Source organism: Lethenteron reissneri, chromosome 30 (assembly GCF_015708825.2).
Source record: "Lethenteron reissneri isolate LAM-NWPU_2019-01 chromosome 30, ASM1570882v1, whole genome shotgun sequence".
Taxonomy (NCBI): Eukaryota; Metazoa; Chordata; class Hyperoartia; order Petromyzontiformes; family Petromyzontidae; genus Lethenteron; species Lethenteron reissneri.
In genome coordinates this window covers 14485970-14509343 of record NC_083808.1, presented here as the reverse complement: position 1 = coordinate 14509343, position 23374 = coordinate 14485970, and the positions used below count along the sequence as shown (strand labels likewise).

The 23374-nt window shown below is 45.9% G+C and overlaps 1 protein-coding gene across 1 annotated transcript in view; it reads left to right on the top strand.

Moving 5' to 3' along the window:
• Positions 1–2129: 2129 nt before the first annotated feature.
• LOC133349567 (macrophage receptor MARCO-like) overlaps positions 2130–23374 on the top strand; it is a 37000-nt gene continuing 15755 nt past the window's right edge. The window contains exons 1-9 of the mRNA XM_061563137.1: positions 2130–2196; positions 3128–3299; positions 5593–5697; positions 7118–7150; positions 8660–8749; positions 14916–14999; positions 17239–17355; positions 18311–18418; positions 18942–19103. Coding sequence (XP_061419121.1) covers positions 3176–3299; positions 5593–5697; positions 7118–7150; positions 8660–8749; positions 14916–14999; positions 17239–17355; positions 18311–18418; positions 18942–19103 — 823 coding nt within the window. The 5' untranslated portion in view covers positions 2130–2196; positions 3128–3175. The remainder of the gene's footprint in view (positions 2197–3127; positions 3300–5592; positions 5698–7117; positions 7151–8659; positions 8750–14915; positions 15000–17238; positions 17356–18310; positions 18419–18941; positions 19104–23374) is intronic.

Here is a 23374-nt window from a genome sequence, read left to right as displayed (position 1 = left end):
AGCACGTCTGAATGTGATTTGAGAATCGACGACGCGTGGATTTAGTCGAGCGGAGATGTCTTTTTTGGCAGCCATATGATGAAGATCGACACCTCTGCCACCGACGCTGGTGCCAGGATCTCGAGTTTTGTATTGGTTCCAGGTTGATCAAACTCAGATGGCAGACTGGCAGAATGCGTTGCATTCAAGTTGGAAACTGCCGTCTTGATCGTTATATTATTGGCGAAGAACATCGCAAGTACTGTGCACAGACCGGATTGACTAGTTGATGGGTGTTTGGAGTGCAGCAGACCCTTCACGACCCGCCACAGAGGATGGAGTTTGCGAGCTGACTTGTTGACACACAGAGCACAGAAAGATCCGTGAGATTCAATAATGAGTCCGTTGGCAGACCTGCAGTCGGAGAGCCTCGAAACCAGTTTTCTTGCAAATTCATTCCAGCATCCTCCACGTCTGCTTTGCAGTGATTGCCTCCGGGACAGCCAGTTATTATGTACTTTCTCTGTTCTTGTATTGCGTGACCGGATGGGTATGGGTTCATCAAGAACAGTTGTGATGCAAATTAATCGACGGTCGCTGCAGGACTTAGACACGCCGATTATGACCGGATCTTCTGACATGTAGCATCTGGTCCAGTCGTTTTACAGTCTCTGTCTGATATCGTTGTAACAGGTGGGTGAATAATCGAAAATGCCACTTTGCACGTCACGAGACTGTGATCTGAAATATCCACATCTTCGATAACAACGTCGGTCACAGTTATGGCATCATAAGATGTGAAGATGTGATCCAGTATATTTCCTGAGCGACATGTTGCGACTATTGATAATCTCTGCGAGATAATTTTGTATTTAAGAACCGGTCAGTCCGGGACACTTCAGGTCATTCCAGATGATGTAGTGAGAACCACGTGACCCACAGTCGAACATACCTGGAAGCTCAGAAAATAATTCTGACAGCGATGAAGACGGCAGTCGATACATGACAGCGACCGTAAGTCCCTGCATTTTATTTGTTATTTTCACAAGCAGCAAGTAAAATTACGTGATTTTTAATGAGTCGCTCAGGACTTTCACGCTGATCTCTTCATGGTGAAGCATTGCGACCCTTTCAACATGCGGGCAGCATTCATCAATCATCGACATCGCCATCTTTGTATTATTTTGCGTTAATTATCATCACTGTTCATTTCATATGCACCCAATCCTTCATTCTTGCCACTTTCCGATAAGTTTAGAGCACAAAAAGGCTGCCCTGAATGTTGCGTGGAACGATCATCCATGCCTTCGGAGTGTTTCCGCACATGCCACACCCCCACGTTGCGCTCTCTGCCATTCTGCATGAACCAGCGAAACCTTCCCGCCAATGTTGGCGTCACCATAACCATGCCCACAGTTTACTGCTCTGTATTGTGATAATAGTTTTAGGTTTCAAATGTATTTTGTTTAACCCGGTGACAACTCAATAGACCAAAAGTGGCATCGATCACCAATATTGCAAAAGAACACAAAATATATGTTGCATAACCCAAACATATTTTATCAATCATAACATAGGCTGTTGCTTTTATTTTCAGAAATTAACAATAAAACATGCACTACGATCTCTTGTCTCTCTTTTAACATCGCATTTGTAGTATATATGGTGTTTTCACACAACATTGCATTTCGGAAGTCACTCGTTTGCATTATAACTCACAAATGAGGCTGCGTGATTTTCGCTCTGAGTGTTCACTGACTGCACTGTAACTCACTGCGCATTAGTTGCTAACCGAAGCGGTTTAGATTTCGTTTTTTTACTTGTTCACGACACAGCAAAAGTAGTTCCACCACTGCGCAAATGTTCACAATCTGAGATTCACGCATGGATTACCTCAGGATGTTGATGACTCACGGAGGGGACTCATGGGGAGACCGACCCTGCTCGTATAAAGAGGAGGAGTCCAACTGAGGTCCCGGAGACTCCGGGAGACTCAGAGGGAGACGCGGGGAGACTCAGAGGGAGACGCGGGGAGACTCAGAGGGAGACGCGGGGAGACTCAGAGGGAGACGCGGGGAGACTCAGAGGGAGACGCGGGGAGACTCAGAGGGAGACGCGGGGAGACTCAGAGGGAGACGCGGGGAGACTCAGAGGGAGACGCGGGGAGACTCAGAGGGAGACGCGGGGAGACTCAGAGGGAGACGCGGGGAGACTCAGGTACGCGTACTCCTTTGCCGCTTCCTCTCTTTTCACTCAGGGCGCGCGAGTGAGCACCCTTCACGATGACACGTGCAGTACACACCGGAGTCTGTATCTACCGTGCTACTTGCTTGGGTAACTGGGTGGCGCAGTGGTAACACTTGTGGGTTATATTCCTGACTCGGGCACCTTCTGTGCGGAGCTCGTATGTTCTCCTGTTCTACAGAGTGTGAGTGTTGCGTGAGTGAGTGAATGTGGTGTGAGTGGTATGTGAGTGTGTGAATGTCTTCTTGGTTCGTTCGGTAAAGTCACGTAGAAGGGAAGTAATAAAATAATAAAAATAAAACATAATAAAATAATTCTCACGACGTTTCGGCCACAACGCAAGCAGCCGTCCTCAGGTGAAGAATGAAATACCACCAAGCTTGGAGCGTATATTTAAGCTGGTTTGGAGGGGGGAAGAAGAGCGCCTTGACAAAAGAATTTGCATATCAAAAGGAATTTAGCATGTGTGAATGTGTTTAGTATTTTGTGTGGATGTGGAGTGAGTGATGTGTGAGTGTGTGAATGTGGTGTAAGTGTGTGAATGTGGTGTGAGTAGTGTGTGTGTGTGAATGTGGTGTGAGTGTGTGAATGTGGTGTGAGTAAGATTGCGAGATTTGTGTGGAGAGTGTAAGTTGTATGTTCTTCCCCTGTTCTACATCGGTTTCCTCCAGGTTATGCGGTTTCATAGCTAAACACGCCCACAATGTTATTGGTGTTGGTCAAGTATCCCAATGTAGCAGGGCCCTCCTGAAAAAGGAGTATTCTAACTTAATGGGAATTTCCTGGGTAAATAGGTCATTATTATTTATATAACTAAAACAAATAGATGTGAATTGATGATGAAATGTAAACAAAAAACCCGACTTTCAGATGTCGATGACGCTAAACGCACGGCTGTTCATAGAAGGCGGGCGAGGAGGTGAGGAGAGGTGACCCTGGACGCGAGGAGAGGATGGGAGCCGCCGCCGCGGAGTGGATCAATCTGGGTGGCCAAGAGCTGCTGATGAGCAACGTCGCGGAGCCGTCATCCAGCCGACGCTGCCTGAGCCCCACCGGGGAGTACAGCCTCGGCCAGGGTACGGGCTCCGATCCCCTCACAGCTGCCGGGAAACAACGCAGGAGCAGCACCGATAGGCAACACGCACCCACACCTCCAGAGAGATGCCCCAAACGCTTTGTGCGCTCCCAAGAGCACAACGCTGCCATGGCGGGATGTGGACAAACAGAGACTCGTGTGGAGGGTGTGTTTTATGCGAAGGGAGAGACTCGTGAAGGAGACGCTGATCAATACGAGCAGTCACGATGGTAGCGTGCAGAATGTAATGCGTGGCATGGTAAATCGAGCCACCGCTCCAGACGCTCGGCTCCAGCTTCCGCTTTTATTTATTTCCCCTTATGATTTTCAACAGTGGCAGTCCTATTATCCACACGCAGGCTATCTGTATTTTGTGCATCCCCTTATCCGTAAGGAAAAGTGGATGTGTGCAGATAACAGGGTGAACGTGTCGCTCAGTCCCCTCTTCTCGGCAACCAGAACTGCGCGGTTAACAGGAGAGCGACACAGCCCCGCGTCGCTCCAGCCGTGTCTTCTTCTTCTTCTGTCCGGCTGCTGATCTAGATGGCAGAGCAACAACTACAATTCCACATTTAGGCGGTCTCAGCCAGACAACCGCGTCAGGAGCAGCGGAGTATATCGCTGTGATATCTCCTTCGTATTTATGGATCGTTATATGTTGTTTTGAATGACCACAGTCGCACACTATGGTCATCGTCCTTTTGTGCGTCAGGTATCCGCATCTGTCATGGTTTGTGCATTGGATGCAGTTTAGGGTGGAAAATGAGCTTCGTGGAAGATGAAACTCAGAGATCTCCTGCGTTTGGTCTTTCACAAGGTGTTTGTTTGTGAGTTATTTTGAATGCCATTCAGCTCTCCAAGCTTCGTCGGGGTTGAACTCACATTGTTGAAGGTTGAGTCCATGGGTCCAAAAGGGCTTGCGGCGTAGACTTGAAGCGATGACGAGGGACGTTCATGAGGTCCTGGTGAATGGGAAGGCGACCTTTTTCCCCGATTCGCAGGACTTCGACGGAGGGTTGCAGGCATTGTGGCGGATGGGTGGGGGAGGTACGGGCAGGCGGGCAGCCCAGGGTGTTGGGGTCGCCGTGCGGGAGCCTCTAGCCGCGTCATTGACAATGAGGGGAATGGCAAAGTGCAGAAGAGACGCCAATAGCAGGAGGACGAAGAAGCCACAAGGGACGACAGGAGGGAGATCGAGAGGGCAAGAAGAGAGCTGGCGTCAACCATCGGAGGGGAAGAGTAGGAGGAGGCAGGGTGAATTAGCAGAGGTATGACAAGGGACGGACGGGAAGGCGCTGTGTAGAGGTCGAGAGAGACCGAGACCGAGAGACGTATGTCGAATTATTTCGCACCGTACGTAGTAATTGGAGAGACGGGAGAAACAGGGCAGAGCAGCACGAGGAGACAGGACAGTTTAGTCACATACTCACACACTAACGCTGAGGACACAGTCGTTGTTGCTGTTGTATTCGAGTGATGAAGTTACAAGTTAAAATCAAACGTGAACCCGTCTGACTGCGACAAGGTCCAGACTTGGTCATGACACAGGCAGCGCGCATCGCACAGACAGCGCGTAAACTACAGTGATGCCGAGATGCGTGGATGAAGGAATGGTTGAATGCATTAAGGGATGCATGGATCATTTAATGCATGCATGAGTGGATTAATGAATTAAATCATGAATGAACGAATAAAATAATGAATCAGTTTAACACGTAGTAGGCTTTCGCGACCAATATTATCCAGAAAGAGATTTTTGGGTTAGATTGCGTAGATATGAATTCGAGTGCGACGTTTCGCCGGTACTCACAACCCGCCTCATCAGGCGACGGCCAGAAACTAACTCTAATACTCGAATTGTAAATGTTGTTGGTTTACTCTCCAACATACCGGTGTGCTGAACTAGTAAATAATTGACACGTTTTGTTCACGTAACAAACCTTACTTAATTGGCTGCGTCGTGTTGGCGGGTTTAACGACACATTTATATTTACGCGATCTAACCCAAAAACCTCTATTATGGAAAATAAATACTAATCGAATTAATGTATGGATGCATTAGTTAATGGATAGATGCTTGATGCCTGCCATAATGAATGCGTTGATGGCTGTATTTTGCAATAAATTTGTGATTGCTTCAAAGTATGAATAAAATACATGTCCATTTTCAGCATATTCTAAATTGTGACTTATGCGTATGCGGCTCTGAGATGTTATTATGTGTACTGCATACCTAATGGTTCTAGCTTACATGCGTGTGTTTGATGCGTGTGTGTGCACTGTGTGGTGATTAGATGGCGAGGCGAAACACAAGATGCCATGCTGGTTGATGTTCGTGCTCATTGTGCTCTTTGTACTGAGTGGAGTTTCATTCGTCGCTTGCGGATTCCTCTACTATGGTACGGATGTGACAAAGACAAGACAAAGATCCCCCGTATTTCCTTAAGAGACTGTTGGGGCAAGTGCTGCTCGTGAGCACCTATGAATGCCAGAACCGCACACGAAGGCTTGGGTGGGAGCACCACGCCCAGCCGCCTTTGTATCCCTAGTTGCGATGTGTTAACGCACCGTACCAGGTACTAATTTGAGGTTGAATCGACCGAGGCACAGAGCTAGACATTCATATCGCAAACGTCATCGTTAATCATATAACAGGGCTGGTGAGTAATGATATCAATCAAATTGGGTAACGGTTCAGTAAGTACGTTTCAAGAGATTACGGAGGTTCATTGATATTATCAAGATAATGCGGAAGAAAAATGCTGCATATGAATGGTATTTTAAATATAAAGCGGCTCATGGGGTTTAATTGGTGTTACTGTAATTGTACAGCGAAGTATGTTAATTATGTACACGCGAAGAAGGGGACTGTTTGGGTTGTCAGAGCCGAGGGAGGGGGTAGTTTGGTGAGGCCGACAGGTGAGCCAAAGGAGGTGCTGCATGCCGCACACGAGGGAGAGCGCCGCCAGTAGAGTGGGGGGAGTGCCCATCAGGAAGGGGAATCGGAGGGAGAGGGTCAGGGAGAGAAGGAAGAGGCTGAAGCGTTGCAGAGGAAAGCCGGGCAGGTTGGAGGGTGGTGGGAGAGTTACAAAAACATGCGTGTAGAGTATTCTAGTTAGAAATGTGTTTTTAGAGTATTGTATTAGAGTTAGAAACAAACGTTTAGAGTTAGAAATAAGCGCTTAGAGTATTCGAGTTAGAAACGTGTGTTTTTATAATATTTGGCTGCTATCCATTTTCACGTAATAAGCCTTCGCTGAGATGTCATTTGTGGCCAGGTACCTTCTGAAAAAGAGCTGTATAGCTCAGTAGGCTTTACCTGGTCAAATATAAAATTGTTTTAGTTTAACATCAGCGTGAACCAGACTCCTCGAGAAAGAAAGTAGGTTGTGAAAGGAATGACTTTTCTCGTTATATTATATTGGGTTATAGCCTCAATGTTACTCAGTAAATGTACTGAATATCATTAAATATAAATATATAATACATAAATTAGAATAGCTTCAGTTTACGTTGTTTAATAACGATATGACACGGACATAAATTACCAAATGCATGTACAGTACGGTATTGGTGCCTTACAGCAAGAAGCGCCTGTGTTGGATTCGCAACTCGGGCGCCTTTCTCTGTGGAGTGTGCGTGTTCTCCCCCTGTTTGAAATGGGTTTTATCCGGATTCTCAAGTACCTGTAAAACTCGGCAGGGCCCTCTTTAAAAAAGAGTCTCGGTGAGGCTTTTCTGGGTTAACAAGCGTAGTGAATAATAATGATCACTGTTGCCGTGACTAAATTGCAATTGTGATAAATATTTGTTTCCACAGAACGATTCTTCACTCAAAACACTCCACCGAAAAGTAAGAACCTCTTAAGCAAATTTGAAACAATTCATTCACAGCCACGCAGAGCATCCCTAATGACCGGTCCGAGGGGAGGTGACGGGGAGATTGTCCCCTAAGTTATTGATATTCATCAAATAATGTACATTGCATACTTTTAAATTAATGTAGGGCCCTCTAAAAAACGCTTAAAATCTCGTGACCCTCGCCCTTCGGGTGTTCTAATTTCTGCTTCTATCCTCATTGGACATCACCCTTCGTGCGCGTTACATACACTGCTCTTTGAACTTGGTGTCCTTGGGTTGAGACCAACTGTTAGACAAGGTGCTGTTAGCGAGCGCCTCTGAAGGCTGACGCGAAGGTAAGACCAAGACCTGCACACAGCGGTGGTGCTGCTGGGTGTGAGTGGAGAGTGCATCGTGAGTGGGGATTGTCAGGTGAGTCACGTACGGTCAGTACTGAGATTGGATAGTTAATGTTCGATGATAATTGGATGTCAGGTGAATTGTGTATATCTGGTGAGTGTCTGATAAGAGGTGTCAGGTGAATGGTGAGTGGCTAATGTCTGGTGAGATTGTCAGGTGAGAAGTGAGTGTGGTGCATGATAAGTGGTGTCTGGTGGGTGTCTGGTGAGTGTCAGGTAAGTATTGTCTGATGAATATGTATTGTCATGGGAGTTTCTGATGTGATGAGATGTGAGTGTCAGGTGAGTGTGTTATGTAAATGTTAGGGGAGTGATGAGTGACTGGTGAATTGTGCCAGGTGAGTGTCTAGTGAGTGGCGGGTGTGCGGTGCATGGTGGCTGGTGAATAGAGAGTATCTGGCAAGATTTTTTTGGTGAGTAGTGTGTGTCTGGTCGGAGATGACGTGACAGACCCATGCCACCATGCTGTGTTTTAGCTGCCCGGCACTCTGATTATTGAGTTCACTGTCGCTCCTACGCCCCCCGTTGTCGCTAAAAAGAGATGCCTCCAAATGCCCAGTAGCCTTCGAGTGTACCTAGCCTAGCACACTGCCCAGTAGCGTCCTTCACAAGCCTCTTTCACGGAGGCCGATATTGGCACCGCTGGTATCAGTCATCTGCAAGTCCACTCAGCTTCAAATCCTCCCGTACCACATCAGTCCAACTCTTCTCTAGCACGTGCCGTGGAGTGGCTGCGCATGCGGGCTACGTGGCCAAGCCAACTCATACTTACCTACCGGAGGAGGCTAATGAGGTGCATTCAGAAGAAGACAGGAGAGATGTATTCAGAATATACAGGGAATACGTGGAGAGAAAAATAAGAGATAGAATAAATATATATTCATAATAGGATATGAGCGTTGTATTCAGAAAAGGTAGAAGAGAATGTAAATGTTTAGGAAAAGAGAGGCGGGAGATGTCTGATGCAGAGTTCTGTAAATAAAAGCACAGGACGAGACTGAATGGACGCATTGCGTAGTGAATTGGCCAGAGTGTGTGAAGTGGTTCATATTTATGCATGGGTCGCAATGCATGTCTTGGGTGTGTTGCACTGTACAATACAGATTTACCATCGGGAGTTTTTGGGAAGAATATAATGCCAAGAGGTGACATGAATAATCACTCTGACTCTTCTCATCATGCTTTAAACACAGGTGAGACACCACAGGCTCGTTTCGCTTAACGAGCGTTATTTACATGAGAATTCGCTAAAACGATCAATTTTAATTTAGACCAACTTGTTCGCAAAACGAGCAAAATGTTTGTTTAGCGAGCGGAGATGACGGGGCACACGGCGGCTCGCAGCTGTTTGTTTGCCAGTTGTGCTGTAATGGGTCGGTGGGGGGCGGTGGCGCTAATTAATTACAAACGCTGAGGACAGAGATCTGCAAGCACTGTGGTTTGTCATGTGTGGTAAGTGTTATATATTTTCTTACTTTATTTGTTCAAGAGTGGAAACTTTTGGAGTTGAAACGTACTTCAGTTTTTAACATGGGAGTGAATGGGAAAACGATTATCGTTTTACGAGTGTTCACTTGCCGAGCAATTTTCTAGGGACTTATTCATTAAGCAAGACACGCCTGTATAATGTTTAGGCCGAATTCTTAGCCACGGCTTGGCTCTGCCTCAGCCTCTAACACTCAGGCCTAGCTCAGGCTTGAGCCGCTCAGCTACTTCTAAAGTCACATGAGCGGCTCGGCGCAGACTCGGCTCATGGAAATCCCGAGCATGGCTGGGCCCATGCTCACTTGAGCCAGATTCGAACCTGAGCTGAGTTGTGACTAAGAATACAGGCCTCAATGTAATCGTGACTGCTTTCAGTAAAATTGCATTCGTACTCAAATCAGAATCAACCAGTGCTCATCTCCATTGACAGCTGGCAGCAAATGGTGGAAATTCCACATTCCTAGGTGACGACCTATATTAGTACACTTACTGTCAGCTTTCCACATGTTAGCTACTTTATAAACTGAGCAAGCAATGGGCTCCAGAATTTGCATGACCTTTGCATTGTGAGTGGAGCACTCCCCCAGCGGGGTCAGCTGCGCTCACCAGAATGTTGAAACCAGGTAGGGCGGGGACCTGCCCAGTGGTCGTGCATATAACGCTAATTTTCAGAGGTTCTAACTTCTATTTAAACAATACAAAATATATTTTAACTATTTTTTTATTCTTCTAGGTTCGGTCCACTGAGCTATGTAGCTCTATTCTTTGGGTCTTTCGGTAAAGTCACGTAGATAGGTTGAAATAAAATAACAAAAAACTACGACGTTTCAATCATAACACAAGCGGTCATCATCAGGAAAAGGGGGGTTAGCTTCTAAAGACGACTGCTTATAAAGGTTTGAAATGGGCATAGGCCAAATGTCAGCAGCCAATGCCAATGCAAGTAGTGGGCAGCGACCGTGACGGTGGGGGGCTTTCCACCAATCAAAGGGCTGCCAGACAAAAATTAGCATCCTTCACGGCGAGTGCGCCAAGGTGGCTATGTCAATGTCAGAGATTAGCATGTTAATGCAAGATTGTGAAGTAGCAGCCTCGAGGATGGCGCGCAAAGTAGCTGTGTTAGTGAGAAATTATATCTATTAATGTAAAAAATAATAGAGCCGAACATAACAACTAACATCGGAAATTGGTAGGCTGGGAACATCACAGCCAGTTATGACTTAAACTGGTTAATAACGTCCTTCCAATGATTGCTGAGTTTGTACCCATCTTCTCGGTTGAAATTGTGTCTGTGTCTATATATATGGACTAGCTGTACTACCCGGCTTCGCCCGGGACTTGTATCCACCACAGCCGGCCGCCTTTGTCTCCCCAGTGGCGATGTTAATACGCCACACCAGTTACTCGTTTGAGGCTGAGTCGACCTAGGGGAGGTTCAAATAATCGTCACCGGTGGTGGCCGTGAGCGGGAATGGAACTCAGTTCGCCGGGTTTGTAGCGCAGCGTAGCGTTAACCACTACACCCACCGCTTCTCACACACCACACACGCACAGACACACACACAGACAGACACACAGACACACGCAGACACACACAGACAGACACACACACAGACACACAGACAGCACGCTAACCACTACACTACCGCTCCCCACACACCACACACGCACACACACAGACACACACACAGACACACACACACAGACACACACACACAGACACAGACAGCACGCTAAGCACTACACTACCGTTCCCCTTACACAACACACGCGCGCGCGTCCATAGGTACACATACACGCGCTTGCTGCAGACACACACGACTGTCAGGGTGCGTACGGCAGTAAACGACTGAAAAAAGAAAGCGGCAATGCTGCGCGAGGAACGCCTTAGACCTGCAACACATTTGTGTAATGCGAGCGTAAACACACAAACACATACAAACACATACACACACATACATACACACAGACATACACATACACACAAACACACACATACACAGAAACACACACATACATACACACAAACACATACACAATACACACAGACATACATGCAGACACACAGAGACACACATAACACACATACATACACACACATACATACACAGAAACACATACACACACATACATACACACACACATACATACACACAAACACATACATACACACACGTACATACACACATACATACAGACACACAGACATAGACATAAACACATACAAAAAAACCCACATACATACACACACAGACATACACACAAACACACACACATACATACACACATGCATACAGACACACAGACATACACATAAACACATACACACATACACATGACCCGGCTTCGCCCGGGACTTGGATCCACCACGCCCGGCCGCCTTTGTCTCCCCAGTGCCGATGTTAATATGCCACACCAGTTACTCGTTTGAGGCTGAGTCGACCTAGGGGAGGTTCAAATAATCGTCACCGGTGGTGGCCGTGAGCGGGAATCGAACTCGGTTCGCCGGGTTGGTAGCGCAGCGTAGCGTTAAGCACTACACCCACCGCTCCTCACACACCACACACGCACAGACACAACACACAGACACACACACACACACACAGACACACACACAGAACACACACCAGACACACACACAGACACACACACCAGACACACACACAGACACACACACAGACACACAACAGACACACACACAGACACACACACAACCACACACAGACACACACACACAGACACACACCAGACACACACCAGACACACACGCAGACACACACACAGACACACACCAGACACCCACGCAACACACAACACACACACAGACACACGCAGACACACACACAGACACACCAGACACACACAGCAACACACAGACAGACACACACACACACAGACACACAGACGGCACACGCTAAGCACTACACTACCGTTCCCCACACACACACAGCACAAAGATCCCCCGTATAGCCTTAACAGACTGTAGGGGCAAGTGCTGTTAGCGAGCACCTATGAAGGCCGGAACGGTACACGAGGGGGTGGGTGGCCAGCACCACGCCCAACAGCCTTTGTCTCCCCAGTGGCGATGTTTACACACCGCACCAGGTACTCATTTAAGGCTGAGTCGACCTAGGGGAGGCCCGGGACCGGTTCAGATAATCGTCACATGGTGTTAGCCGTGAGCGGGAATCGAACCCGGGTCGCCAGGTTCACAGCGCAGCGCGCTAACCGCTACACTACCGCCCGGCTCACGCACACACACACAGACACACACACAGACACACACACAGACACAGACAGCACGCTAAGCACTACACTACCGTTCCCCCTACACAACACACGCGCGCGCGTCCATAGGTACACATACACGCGCTTGCTGCAGACACACGACTTTCAGGGTGCGTACGGCAGTAAACGACTGAAATAATAAAGCGGCAATGCTGCGTGAGGAACGCCTTAGACCTGCAACACATTTGTGTAATGCGCGTAAACACACAAACACATACAAACACATACACACACATACATACACACACATACACACAAACACATACACACACATACAGACACATACATAGACAGAGACAAACACATACACACAAACACACACATACATACACACAAACACATACACAATACACGCACACATACATGCAGACACACAGACACACACATAACACACATACATACACACGCATACATACACAGAAACACATACACGCACATACATACATACACACACACATACATGCACACAAGCACATGCACACACGTACATACACACATACATACAGACACGCAGACATACACATAAAGACATACAAAAAAACCCACATACATACACACACACATACACACAAACACATACACACACATACATACACACATACATAGAGACACACAGACATACACATAAACACATACACACATACACATGACCCGGCTTCGCCCGAGACTTGGATCCACGATGGCCGGCCGCCTTTGTCTCCCCAGTGACGATGTTCACACACGACAGCAGTTACGCGTTTGAGGCTGAGTCGACCTAGGGGAGGCCCAGGTCCGTTTCAAATAATCGTCAGCGGTGGTGGGCGTGAGTTGGAATCGAACTGGGGTCGCTCAACCAGCTTAATGACTATTTGTACAAAGAACATATAAATAATCGATTATAATAACCAGGCTACAGTCCACATTGTAGACTGGCAGTACACGCACTCAGCTTCATAAGCAGGCTAGAGTGTACATGATAGAGTGGCAGTACGCTCACCGAGTTTAATAAGCAGGCTAGAGTCTACATGATAGACTGGCAGTACACTGACCCAGCTTAATGACTATTTGTACAGTGAACATTTAAGTAATCGATTGTTGGCGCGTTGGGTTTAAAAGTAATATAAATTGCACACATTGTGGTGGGGGTGCAGTGAAGAGTAGGAAAAACTTTGAGGAATTTACCTCAGAGTGGCGTGGTGGGTGTCGAGGCCTAGTAGCGTGCAGAGCCTGCGGCCTCGCCAAAATTGGCCACCCGGCAGAGGCAGGGTACGGGTGGCGTTCCTTCCCCCCCCACCTAGCGCTCCAACAATACTGTGTAATGGCTATTATTTAATTATTTACGGAGCCTATGAAAGTGGCGAAGGCGTGGCTAGCCGTTGGCAGGGGCAACCGCCGTCCAATGAAACTGCAGCCCTTGGCGAAGGCGTCGCTAGCCGTTGCCAGGGGCAACCGCCGTCCAATGAAAGAGGCGAAGGCGTTGCTAGCCGTTGCCAGGTCCAATGAAAGCGGCGAAGGCGTCGCTAGCCGATGGCAGGGGCAACCGGCGTCCAATGAAAGTGCGTATGGTCCGACATCCACAGACAGACAGACAGACATTCACGATTTTATATATATATAGATGGCTTCATGAACGAATCTTTATTGATAGCCAGTGGGTTTGAATAGTACCTTCCTCTTCAAGAAATCTATTTCGTGTGAGTCCACTGCATTGAAACAATGATCAGCCATGGCCGAAGTATTGGTCCTACCGTGTTTCAGATCTGCCTTATGTTCACGAACACGGTCCGATACATTTCGCTTAAGTTTCCCCAATGTAAGTACTGCTGCAGACACAGCTTAGTTTGTAAACGCCGGGGTATTGCATGTCAGGGATCACATCCTTCACAGACGAGATCAGATGACGAATTTTATGTACTGTGTTAAATCAAACCTGGATCTTGTGTTTGTTCATGATTTTGGAAATCCATTTGGTGACCCCTGCTATTTATGGCAAAACCTGACTCTCACCACCATCCATCCCAGAATAATTCCCTCATCAAAACTCTACACCATAGAGCTAGATGTATTTCTGACCATCATCACCTAGTCAGTGAAACGCGTACACCAAGCTCTCAAGATGAATGGATATTCAGACTACACAATCCGTAAAGCTATCACCCAAACCAGTGGGAAATAATCATCTGAGGACCCAATCAAAACCATCACCTACCTACGTGACTTTACCGAAAGACCCAAAGAATATTAATTCCTGCAGTCACGAAAGCTTTAAGTCAAGATCTATGTAGCTCTTTTTCAGAAATGGCCTGTCCACAAGTGATAGCTCAACGAAGTGGCTTATCACGTGGAAATTTCTAGCAGCCAAATAACAACACACCATCATGGTAACTACCATATCGCCCTGGTTATTACCATGGTGTGTATTAACCAAAAACTACTACGTTTTGTCTGCTTCACATTGGACGTTAAATATTCCCTGTCGTCATTCGAAATTAGTGGGCCATTGTGTGCTAGCGTCGTGATCAAAATGTGCCACATCCCATTGTATTCATGTTCAACGGGGGCTTTTGTTTTTACGTTCAGTGATGCTGTGTGTTTGATTTTCTGCAGATTTAGAGCTGTCTGTGGAAGAGAGAATACATCAACTAACAGTGGAAATGGAAGCTATAACATTCAAGCTGTCTAACATTCAAGGTAAGTGCAATGGAATTTGAGGAGTTCTCACTGCAGTGACAATTTAACTGAAGGGGAGAATGGGTCTTGACTGGATATGCATTGCTCTCTGTAGCATGTATTCGTTAATAATCATGCATAGGTGCCTTCATAAAATAAATGAAGGCTGAGGGTTTCGTTAAAAAATGTAACTTGGTTGGGAAAGATGACTGAGCAAAGCTTATGGGAATAGAATGAGTGGCATTCACATGTTCATTATGAGCACAGTACCCCACGTCAGCCACACGACGAGTCCACAAATTCATGGTTTCTGTGCTAAAAATCTGATTTGTAATTCTCATGTTTTGTGTGCTGTGTAATGCCTATGATCCCTTGTCTGGAATCCTGATGGAATTCTTGGAATCATATTCTTGGGTCTTTCGGTAAAGTTACATAGATAGGTTCAAAGAAAATAACAACCAAAAACTACGACGTTTCGATCGCAACACAAGCGTTCGTCATCAGGAAGAGGGGGTTAGCTTCTAAAGGTAAACTGTTTATAAAGGTTTGAAATAGGCATAGACCAAATGTCAGCAGCCAATATTAATGTAAGTGGTGCGCAATGACCGCGACGGTGGTGGGTTTTCCCACTAATCAAAGAGCTGCCCAGTAAAATTTTGCATGATAATGTAGGATCGTTGAGCAGCCTCCACGGCGGGCGCCCTGAGGTGGCTATGTTAATGTGAGAGATTAGCATGTTAATGGAAGATTGCAAACCAAAAACCTCGAGCACGGTGAGCGATGTGGCTGTGTTAGGGTGAATTTTTTTACCTGTTAATGTACAGTCAGAGATCCGAAAATAACAACTAACATTGGAAGGTGGTAGGATGGGAACAGCACAGCCAGTTATGACTTAAAATGGTTGATAACGTCCTTCCAATGGTTCATCAGTTTATACCTATCTTCTCGATTGAAATTGTGTCTGTGTCTATATATATGGATGGCTTCATGAACGAATCTTTTTTTTATCCATTAACATACTAATCTCTCACATTAACAGAGCCACCTCATGGCGCCCGCAGTGGAGGTCGCTCAATGATCCTACATTATCGTGAAAATTTTTACTGGGCAGCCTTTTGGTGGGAAAACCCACCACCGTTTATTGTCCCTGCCCACCACTTACATCAACATTGGCTGCTGACATTTGAGCTACGCCCATTTCAAACCTTTAAAAACAGTTTACCTTTAGAAGCTAACCCTCTCTTCCTGATGATGAATGCTAGTGTTGCAATCGAAACGTGGTAGTTTTTTGTTATTTTCTTTGAACCTATCTATGTGACTTTACCAAAAGACCCAAGAATATGAATTCCTGCAGTCACGAAAGCTTTAAGTCAAGATTTAATTCTTGGAATCACCATTCGTAACCTTTTTAGATTTGGTTGTTATTATTATATATGTGGGGAACGGGTGAGTAGAAACTTCGAGATCTGAATTGCGGCTGCTGCTGCGCCTCCATAAAATAAAATGAAAAATTGGAAGTGGTTCACAACATGCTCGACGGTTTGTACAGGATCTCTGCAGTCGTATTGCAGGCTTCCTTTGATGTTCCACTCATGAAGGTCGTGACCAGATCTGGCGTGATGATGGGTCGTGCGGATTCGATCAAGTCATGTGCTCCATTGACTTCAGGGAAGGGCAGCGCTGAGTAGTTCGGTGGTGGGATCCGGTTTCCAGATATTGTTTTCGGGACGTCGCTTAGCTCAACGTTGTCCTCCAATGTTCTTTGTGTCGAATCAAAATTTTATGGTGAGGGATTCAGCTGCTTGTTAGAATGGCTTGCGCTATGGGAGTCGAGTTCGTGGTATGTGTCTGACATCTGCTTGGATGAGCAGGTTTACATTGGCTTTAGCGCAGTTGTATTAATCGTAACCTATTTAGATGCAAATATAGTAAAATCACCATTGAAGGAATGAGGATGGGGGAGGTCTATGGCTGATGGAGATGATTCAGTTGTATACATTTCAAGGATGGGAAACTTTGGCAATTCCATATTGATATTTGCATTTCCAATTATACGATAAACGTAAATATTCAATTATGCATTTAATGTTATGATCGCCAATTAAACATATCGTTACAATTGCTTATCACGTTTTTCTGGGAATAGTTGGGAAATGCTACAGAATCCGTGCAAATTGCATGATTTTCATCATTGTTTTCACGTGTTATTGTTTCATATATATTCCTTTACATCTGTGTGCATGTTTATATAAATTAACAGAGCTCAAAGGAGAGGCCGGTTTGCCAGGTCTTGCAGGGCCCCAGGGAGAGCCTGGGAGACCTGGGCCACCGGGCAGCCCTGGGCCAATGGCCGAGAGAGGCAGCAAGGGGGAAACAGGTACGTCCCACATGCGCAGGGGCGTGTGAGCAGTGCAGAGGTCAAAGAGCTGCTTATTCTCAAGATGCAGTACAGCATTACAGTCTATAAACCAGGGTACAGCACATTTAGGCGATTGGCAGGCTGCGTGTGGTGGGGCCTACCTCACCGAGACTAAAATTGCATAAAGAGAATGATAACCACTTTCTAAATTTGGAGTCACTAATCGATGGTGAAAATTGTTACGTAGATAGAGCAGCGTGGGCGGTGCTTGTTTGGCATTACACGGGGACAGCGTCCTGCTCCGGGGCTGGGTGCCCGTGCGGGACCTGCTACGCAACCCGAACTACGTTGTTGCGGGGTCCATATTTTCTCAACAATTTGCCTAGTGAGCAATGTGTACTGATTGAAACTTCATTTTGAAGTATCTGATGAGCATTACAAAGTGCAAGCAATGCGAATTTCTTGGTTCTTTCGGTAAAGTCACGTAGAAGGGAAATAATAAAATAATACACATTTAACTATTAAATTCTCACGACGTTTCGATTGTAGCACAAGCAATCATCATCAGGTGTGAAAACCACAGCAAGAAAAGAGCTGGAAAGGAATTCCATCTTCGCACGAAAGCACGTCAGTTGTGTTAATGGGGGAGATTATGGAGAGAGAGATTAGGGAGAGAGATTAGATTCTGTCGCCTTATAAGAGTATCGCCCCCGCATATGCGCACAACTGCAGTGTTAATAAAAGATTAGCACTATGTTGATGGGAGAGATTATGCAGAGAGATTAGCAGGTTAATGTCATGTCTATGTGTAACACAAGCTGTGGCGCAGTGAGAGGCAAGCCAGTGAGACACCTACGTTACTTTACCGAAATAACCAAATAGTGTGGATTCCTGCAGTCACGAAAGCTTCAAATTAATATAATAAGCATGTAAAACAATACATGTTAACTTAAGACTGATGCCGTCTCTGAAGGTGAAAAAGGCAGTGTGGGAGTACCAGGCCTTCCAGGCACTAAAGGAGAGAAGGGTTCCCTTGGAGATCCTACACTGCGCGGTTTGCCTGGACCGAAGGGCGATGCAGGTACCAACATCGTGGCCAATGCCCACTGCCGCACCATGCTTTGTTACAGACATTTAGTTTGCTTTGTGGTGTTTTCTGTAAGAGTCTGGAGTACACCTCAACTAACTTGTTTTTCATAATCTGCGTTTCCGCCATAGGTAATCCATGGCACCTTTTGCACTGATGATCCTGACACCAAAAGCGCTCTATGGGAATTGCTGATTATGTATGTAGTACTGTATCTGTAGGTTTTCACAGCCAATATTACAATTAATAATTTAACAAGTTGGGTGAGGTGACATGGCTATTCTGACTTTATAGTTTCTAACTGGATGTTTGACGCAGTTTAAAAAAAGTATCTAATTGCAAAATATGATTGTGAGAATTGTTCTTCAACTTACCAGTGAGCGAGTTTGGCTATATTGGGGGTGGAGAATTACACACCAAAAATTTGGCTAGATCATTACGTAGCCTAACCTAAATTATGTATTCTTGAAGTGTAATAAAGTTTTATTTAAACAGTGTTATCCATTCCACTCTTAAGGAACAAATGGACAGCGCGGTGAAAAGGGCGAACGGGGTTCCATGGGTTCTCCAGGGGTCAAAGGTGACACAGGGGAACGTGGATTAAGCGGGGCCCCAGGTGTGCAGGGGAGCAAAGGTGAAGCTGGCGCCCCAGGAGCAGCAGGACCCCGTGGAGCTCCTGGTAAGAGCTGGGAGTGTTGCAGGGACAATGGGCCCTGGCCTGGAGGGTTCGTTTTCATGCCTTTGTGGAATTCCAATGCAGGCCGCGCCTACAGGAGTGAGACGAGCGATCAGGGTTCATCAGACTCTTACATCGATAATGTGTGAGGTTTGCCCCACCCTTCAATGAGGCACGGAATTGTAGCACCAAGCCACAGATAGTGGTGTGTCAGTGTGCCAGTAGGGGGGTGATGATTGCTCTGTAATCCCAAATGAGTAATTTGTGGCAAATTTTTTGAAATTGTCAAGTTGATGATGCAGACATTGATGATGAAGATGATGAAATACTGCAGATGGCTCTGGTGAACATTTCATCATCTGCTTCATCCTCACCATAAGCAGCAGAAGCATGATCAGCAACAGCAGCATCAACAGCAACATCATCTCTCCAGTGTTTCCGTTTGTTCGAAGTGGAGAGACCAAGTACTACGAAAGCACTTGCAAATGGCAACATCACCCCTCGCACTTTCCTGTTTTTCGCCAGCCAGCCCAGGCCTCCCAAGCATACTGGGGCTGGCTTCTTGTTATTGCTGGGGATGTCAAATTGAATCCAGGCCCGTTTTCCCCTTGTGGCGGCTGCAGAAAGAACGTCAATGTAAATTATATCCAATGCAACGATTGTAAAGCTTGGTACCACAAACGCTGCACTACTTTAGCCCACATCCCCAGTTCAAATTCCAGCTGGTTCTGCAAATATTGTACATCATTCACTCCAACAACTCCACCTTGCACAATCACACTAGCACCACCACCTCATCCATCGCAACCACCGTTTCAACCACAACAAAACGTCCACAACAAAAACGACCTAAAAATCCCTCAACTAAACATCAACAGCATCAACAACACATCTCTTGAACTCAGCATCTTTCTACAACAAAACTCCATTAATATAGCCGCCATCCAAGAAACAAAATTTAAATCCACTTATCGACCGCCCAACTTAAAAAATGTCACTTTCCTCCATAGAGACCGACCAATAGCTGGTGGCGGTTTAGCTTTTCTCATCCATAATAGCATTCAATTTGAAGAAGATAAAATCTCAATGCCTTCTTCTGATATCACCACAGAAGTCTTAAGCGTCGGTATCAAATCCCATCTATGCCCACTCACTATAATCAACGTCTACATCCCACCGACCAGTTCTTGCCCTCGCAACTATCAGTTCAATATAAATCAACTTTTACCAAACAACGACTCAATTGTTATTGGAGATTTCAACACCCACAACAAACTTTGGCACTCTTCCCTTTCAGGTGCACGTGGCAACCTCATTGCCGATATCTTGAACGGCTCTCGCTATGGGATACTCAATGAAAATATGCAAACCAGAGTTCCGTCAGCTGGCCCTTCATCCTCACCAGATATCTCAATAGCATCAGGAAACCTCCTCTCATCAATCGACTGGCAAGTCTTTACTGCCCTTGGATCCGACCACCTATCAAATGTGTTGACCCTCAATGCCGCCAAGCCTTCACAAACTCCTAAAAACTGCTTGTATTACAACTTTTAAAAAGCCAATTGACCACTTTTTACTTCAGAATCAGAAGCATTATTCGCCGACAACATCAACCATATCCACACATCCACACATAACTCTGAAAAGATTTTCAGAAACATCATCGCAACTACCACCAAGCACACCATCCCGGCGGGTTGCTACAAGCAACACCTTCCCTGCCTCCCTAAAGAAGTCTCAACGCTAATAAACCTACGAAATACTCTGAGGACTAAAAATCCTACATCACCACAAATCCCCGCCTTCAATATTGAAATCACAAAGCTAATCAATCAAGCCAAAACAGAATTCTGGCACGAGTTTGTTGAATCTTTTGACCATCGGCAAAACTCATCAAAACTTTGGAAGACCATCAAAGCCTTAGAGGGACACTCCAAACTGCCACCCAATTGTGCAATACATTTTAACAACAAATCCGTCATAAACAACAATAACATCGCCAACCACTTCAACAAACTTTTCTCATCAGTCGTCCCACACTCTTCCAATAAATCCGCCAGTCAAAAAATCCATCAAATCAAGGAACTACCTCTAAACGCCCCCCCCCCCCCCCAATTTAGCCTTGAAGAGATGAAACTAGCTATCAAAAAAGCCAAAAAATATTCCGCAATTGGCCCGGATGGCATAGCTATGCCCCATCTCAAACACCTCGGCCCCCTTGGCATGAAGTTTCTCGCCTCCACCATTAACGCCTCACTACAGTGCAACCTCATTCCGGCCATCTGGAAATCATGGACAATCATCCCACTTCCAAACTCAGCAAAGACCTAAACCAAACAAAGTCCTACAGGCTGACTCCCTACTTTGCCCATCAATCAAGATTTTAGAGGCCCTCATCCTTCCAATCATCACCACCAACTTACCTCCATCATCTCGCCCTGCACGCTCAACAACAACAGCTCTTCTCAACCTAACCACCCAAATTTCAAATGATTTCAATGAGAAAAAGCCCCCATATCGCACTATCGTCGCCTCCCTTGACCTTACAAAGGCTTTCGACGCCATTAACCACCTCACACTCATCACCATCATACAGGGTTCTACGCTACCATCAGGCCTTGTTTGCTGGCTTACAAATTACCACCAATCACACACTCTCTTTCGTGATATGCAATCCTCCTCACGAAACATTCATGTAGGAGTACCCAAAGGTTCCATAATATCCCCAGCACTGTTCAATGCCTACCTCCACAATCTACCAACTCCTCCAAAAGGAGTATAAGTAGTCAGCTATGCCGACGACATCACAGTTTACACTTCTAATCAAAATATACCCAAAATGGAAAACTCCATCAACTCCTATCTAAAACGGCTCAGAACTTTCCTAGCCAATAGATCGCTTCAACTCTCAACATCTAAATCAACAATCACCCTTTTCACACCTGATCCTCATCAAGCCAACTTACATCCCAACGTCATAATAAACAACCAATGCCTCCCATTAGCAAAAAACCCAAAAATTAATGGTGTAACCTTTGACACCATGTTTAGCTTCGCTCAACACAGCAGAAACGTACATGCAAAAGTTAACAAACGAAACAACATATTACGAGCTTTAGCCGGCACATCTTGGGGTCAACAAAAGGAGACTTTGCTCCTAACCTACAAAGCCATTTGACGTCCCATCATCAATTATGCCAGTCCCATTTGGTGCCCAATACTCTCCTCTACAGGTTACCAAAAGCTCCAAACCTCCCAAAACCAAGCTCTTCGCCGAGCTACAGGATGCCACCTCATGGCGCTCATTAACCATCTCCACCAAGAAACCAAAGTTCTTCAGATTCAAGAACACTGCAAGCTTCTTACCGATCAATATCTGGCGTCATGCCACTCGACAACGCATCCTTGCACAAAGCTACTCAAAGCCCCTGCACCTGCTAGGAAAATGAAATCCACCTTGCTTTCCTTCAGCTCTGCCAACATGCAATCTACTTTAAACGCTCTTCCACCAAATAGCACCACCAAATAAATTTTAAACCACTTGCACACCGCTGCCACCATGCACTGCATGAACGCCTACAAGCCCAATGTCGTGCTAGGGGGTTGGCCCCCACCCATAGCAGATGACGAAAAATCCTTGACCCGAGCAACTCGCACAAAACTGGCTCAACTCCGTTCAGGTTACTGCTCCATGCTAGCCGATTACCAGAATCTAATCGACCCAAACGTCCCAAACTGCTGCTCTTTGTGCCAAGCAACGCCAGAAGACGTCTCCCATTTCCTCAGTTGCCCAGAACGCGGGCCAAAAATGTAATCGATTGATCTCTGGCTAAACCCTTCCAAAGTGGCGACAAAACGCCACCTATAAACAGAAAGTGCGAGGAAAACAACAACAGCAACATCGTTATCATGATGCACATCAATACAGCAAAAATATATGTTTAGTATTCACGCCATTCTTACAGCATACAGACTATCACTGTGGTGCTATGCTTATGCTTTGTAAGCTTTGCTGAACATTTCCATCTTGAGTCTCTTTTGTCCATAACAGCAAACAGCATCCAAATATCTCAACCCATTTTGGCCACTGTAAGGTTTTCAAAACACTTGCAAATGTGCATAAGATGCAAATTGGTGTCTTTATCCAAAATCTATGTTATTTTAAAATTCACACTCTTTATGCTTGTTGTTTGCGATATTTTAAATTTGGCTCCAAGAGAAAAACATCTCTCGGAAGTCATTTCAGCCATTTTTCAAGGCTGGGGCCATTTATT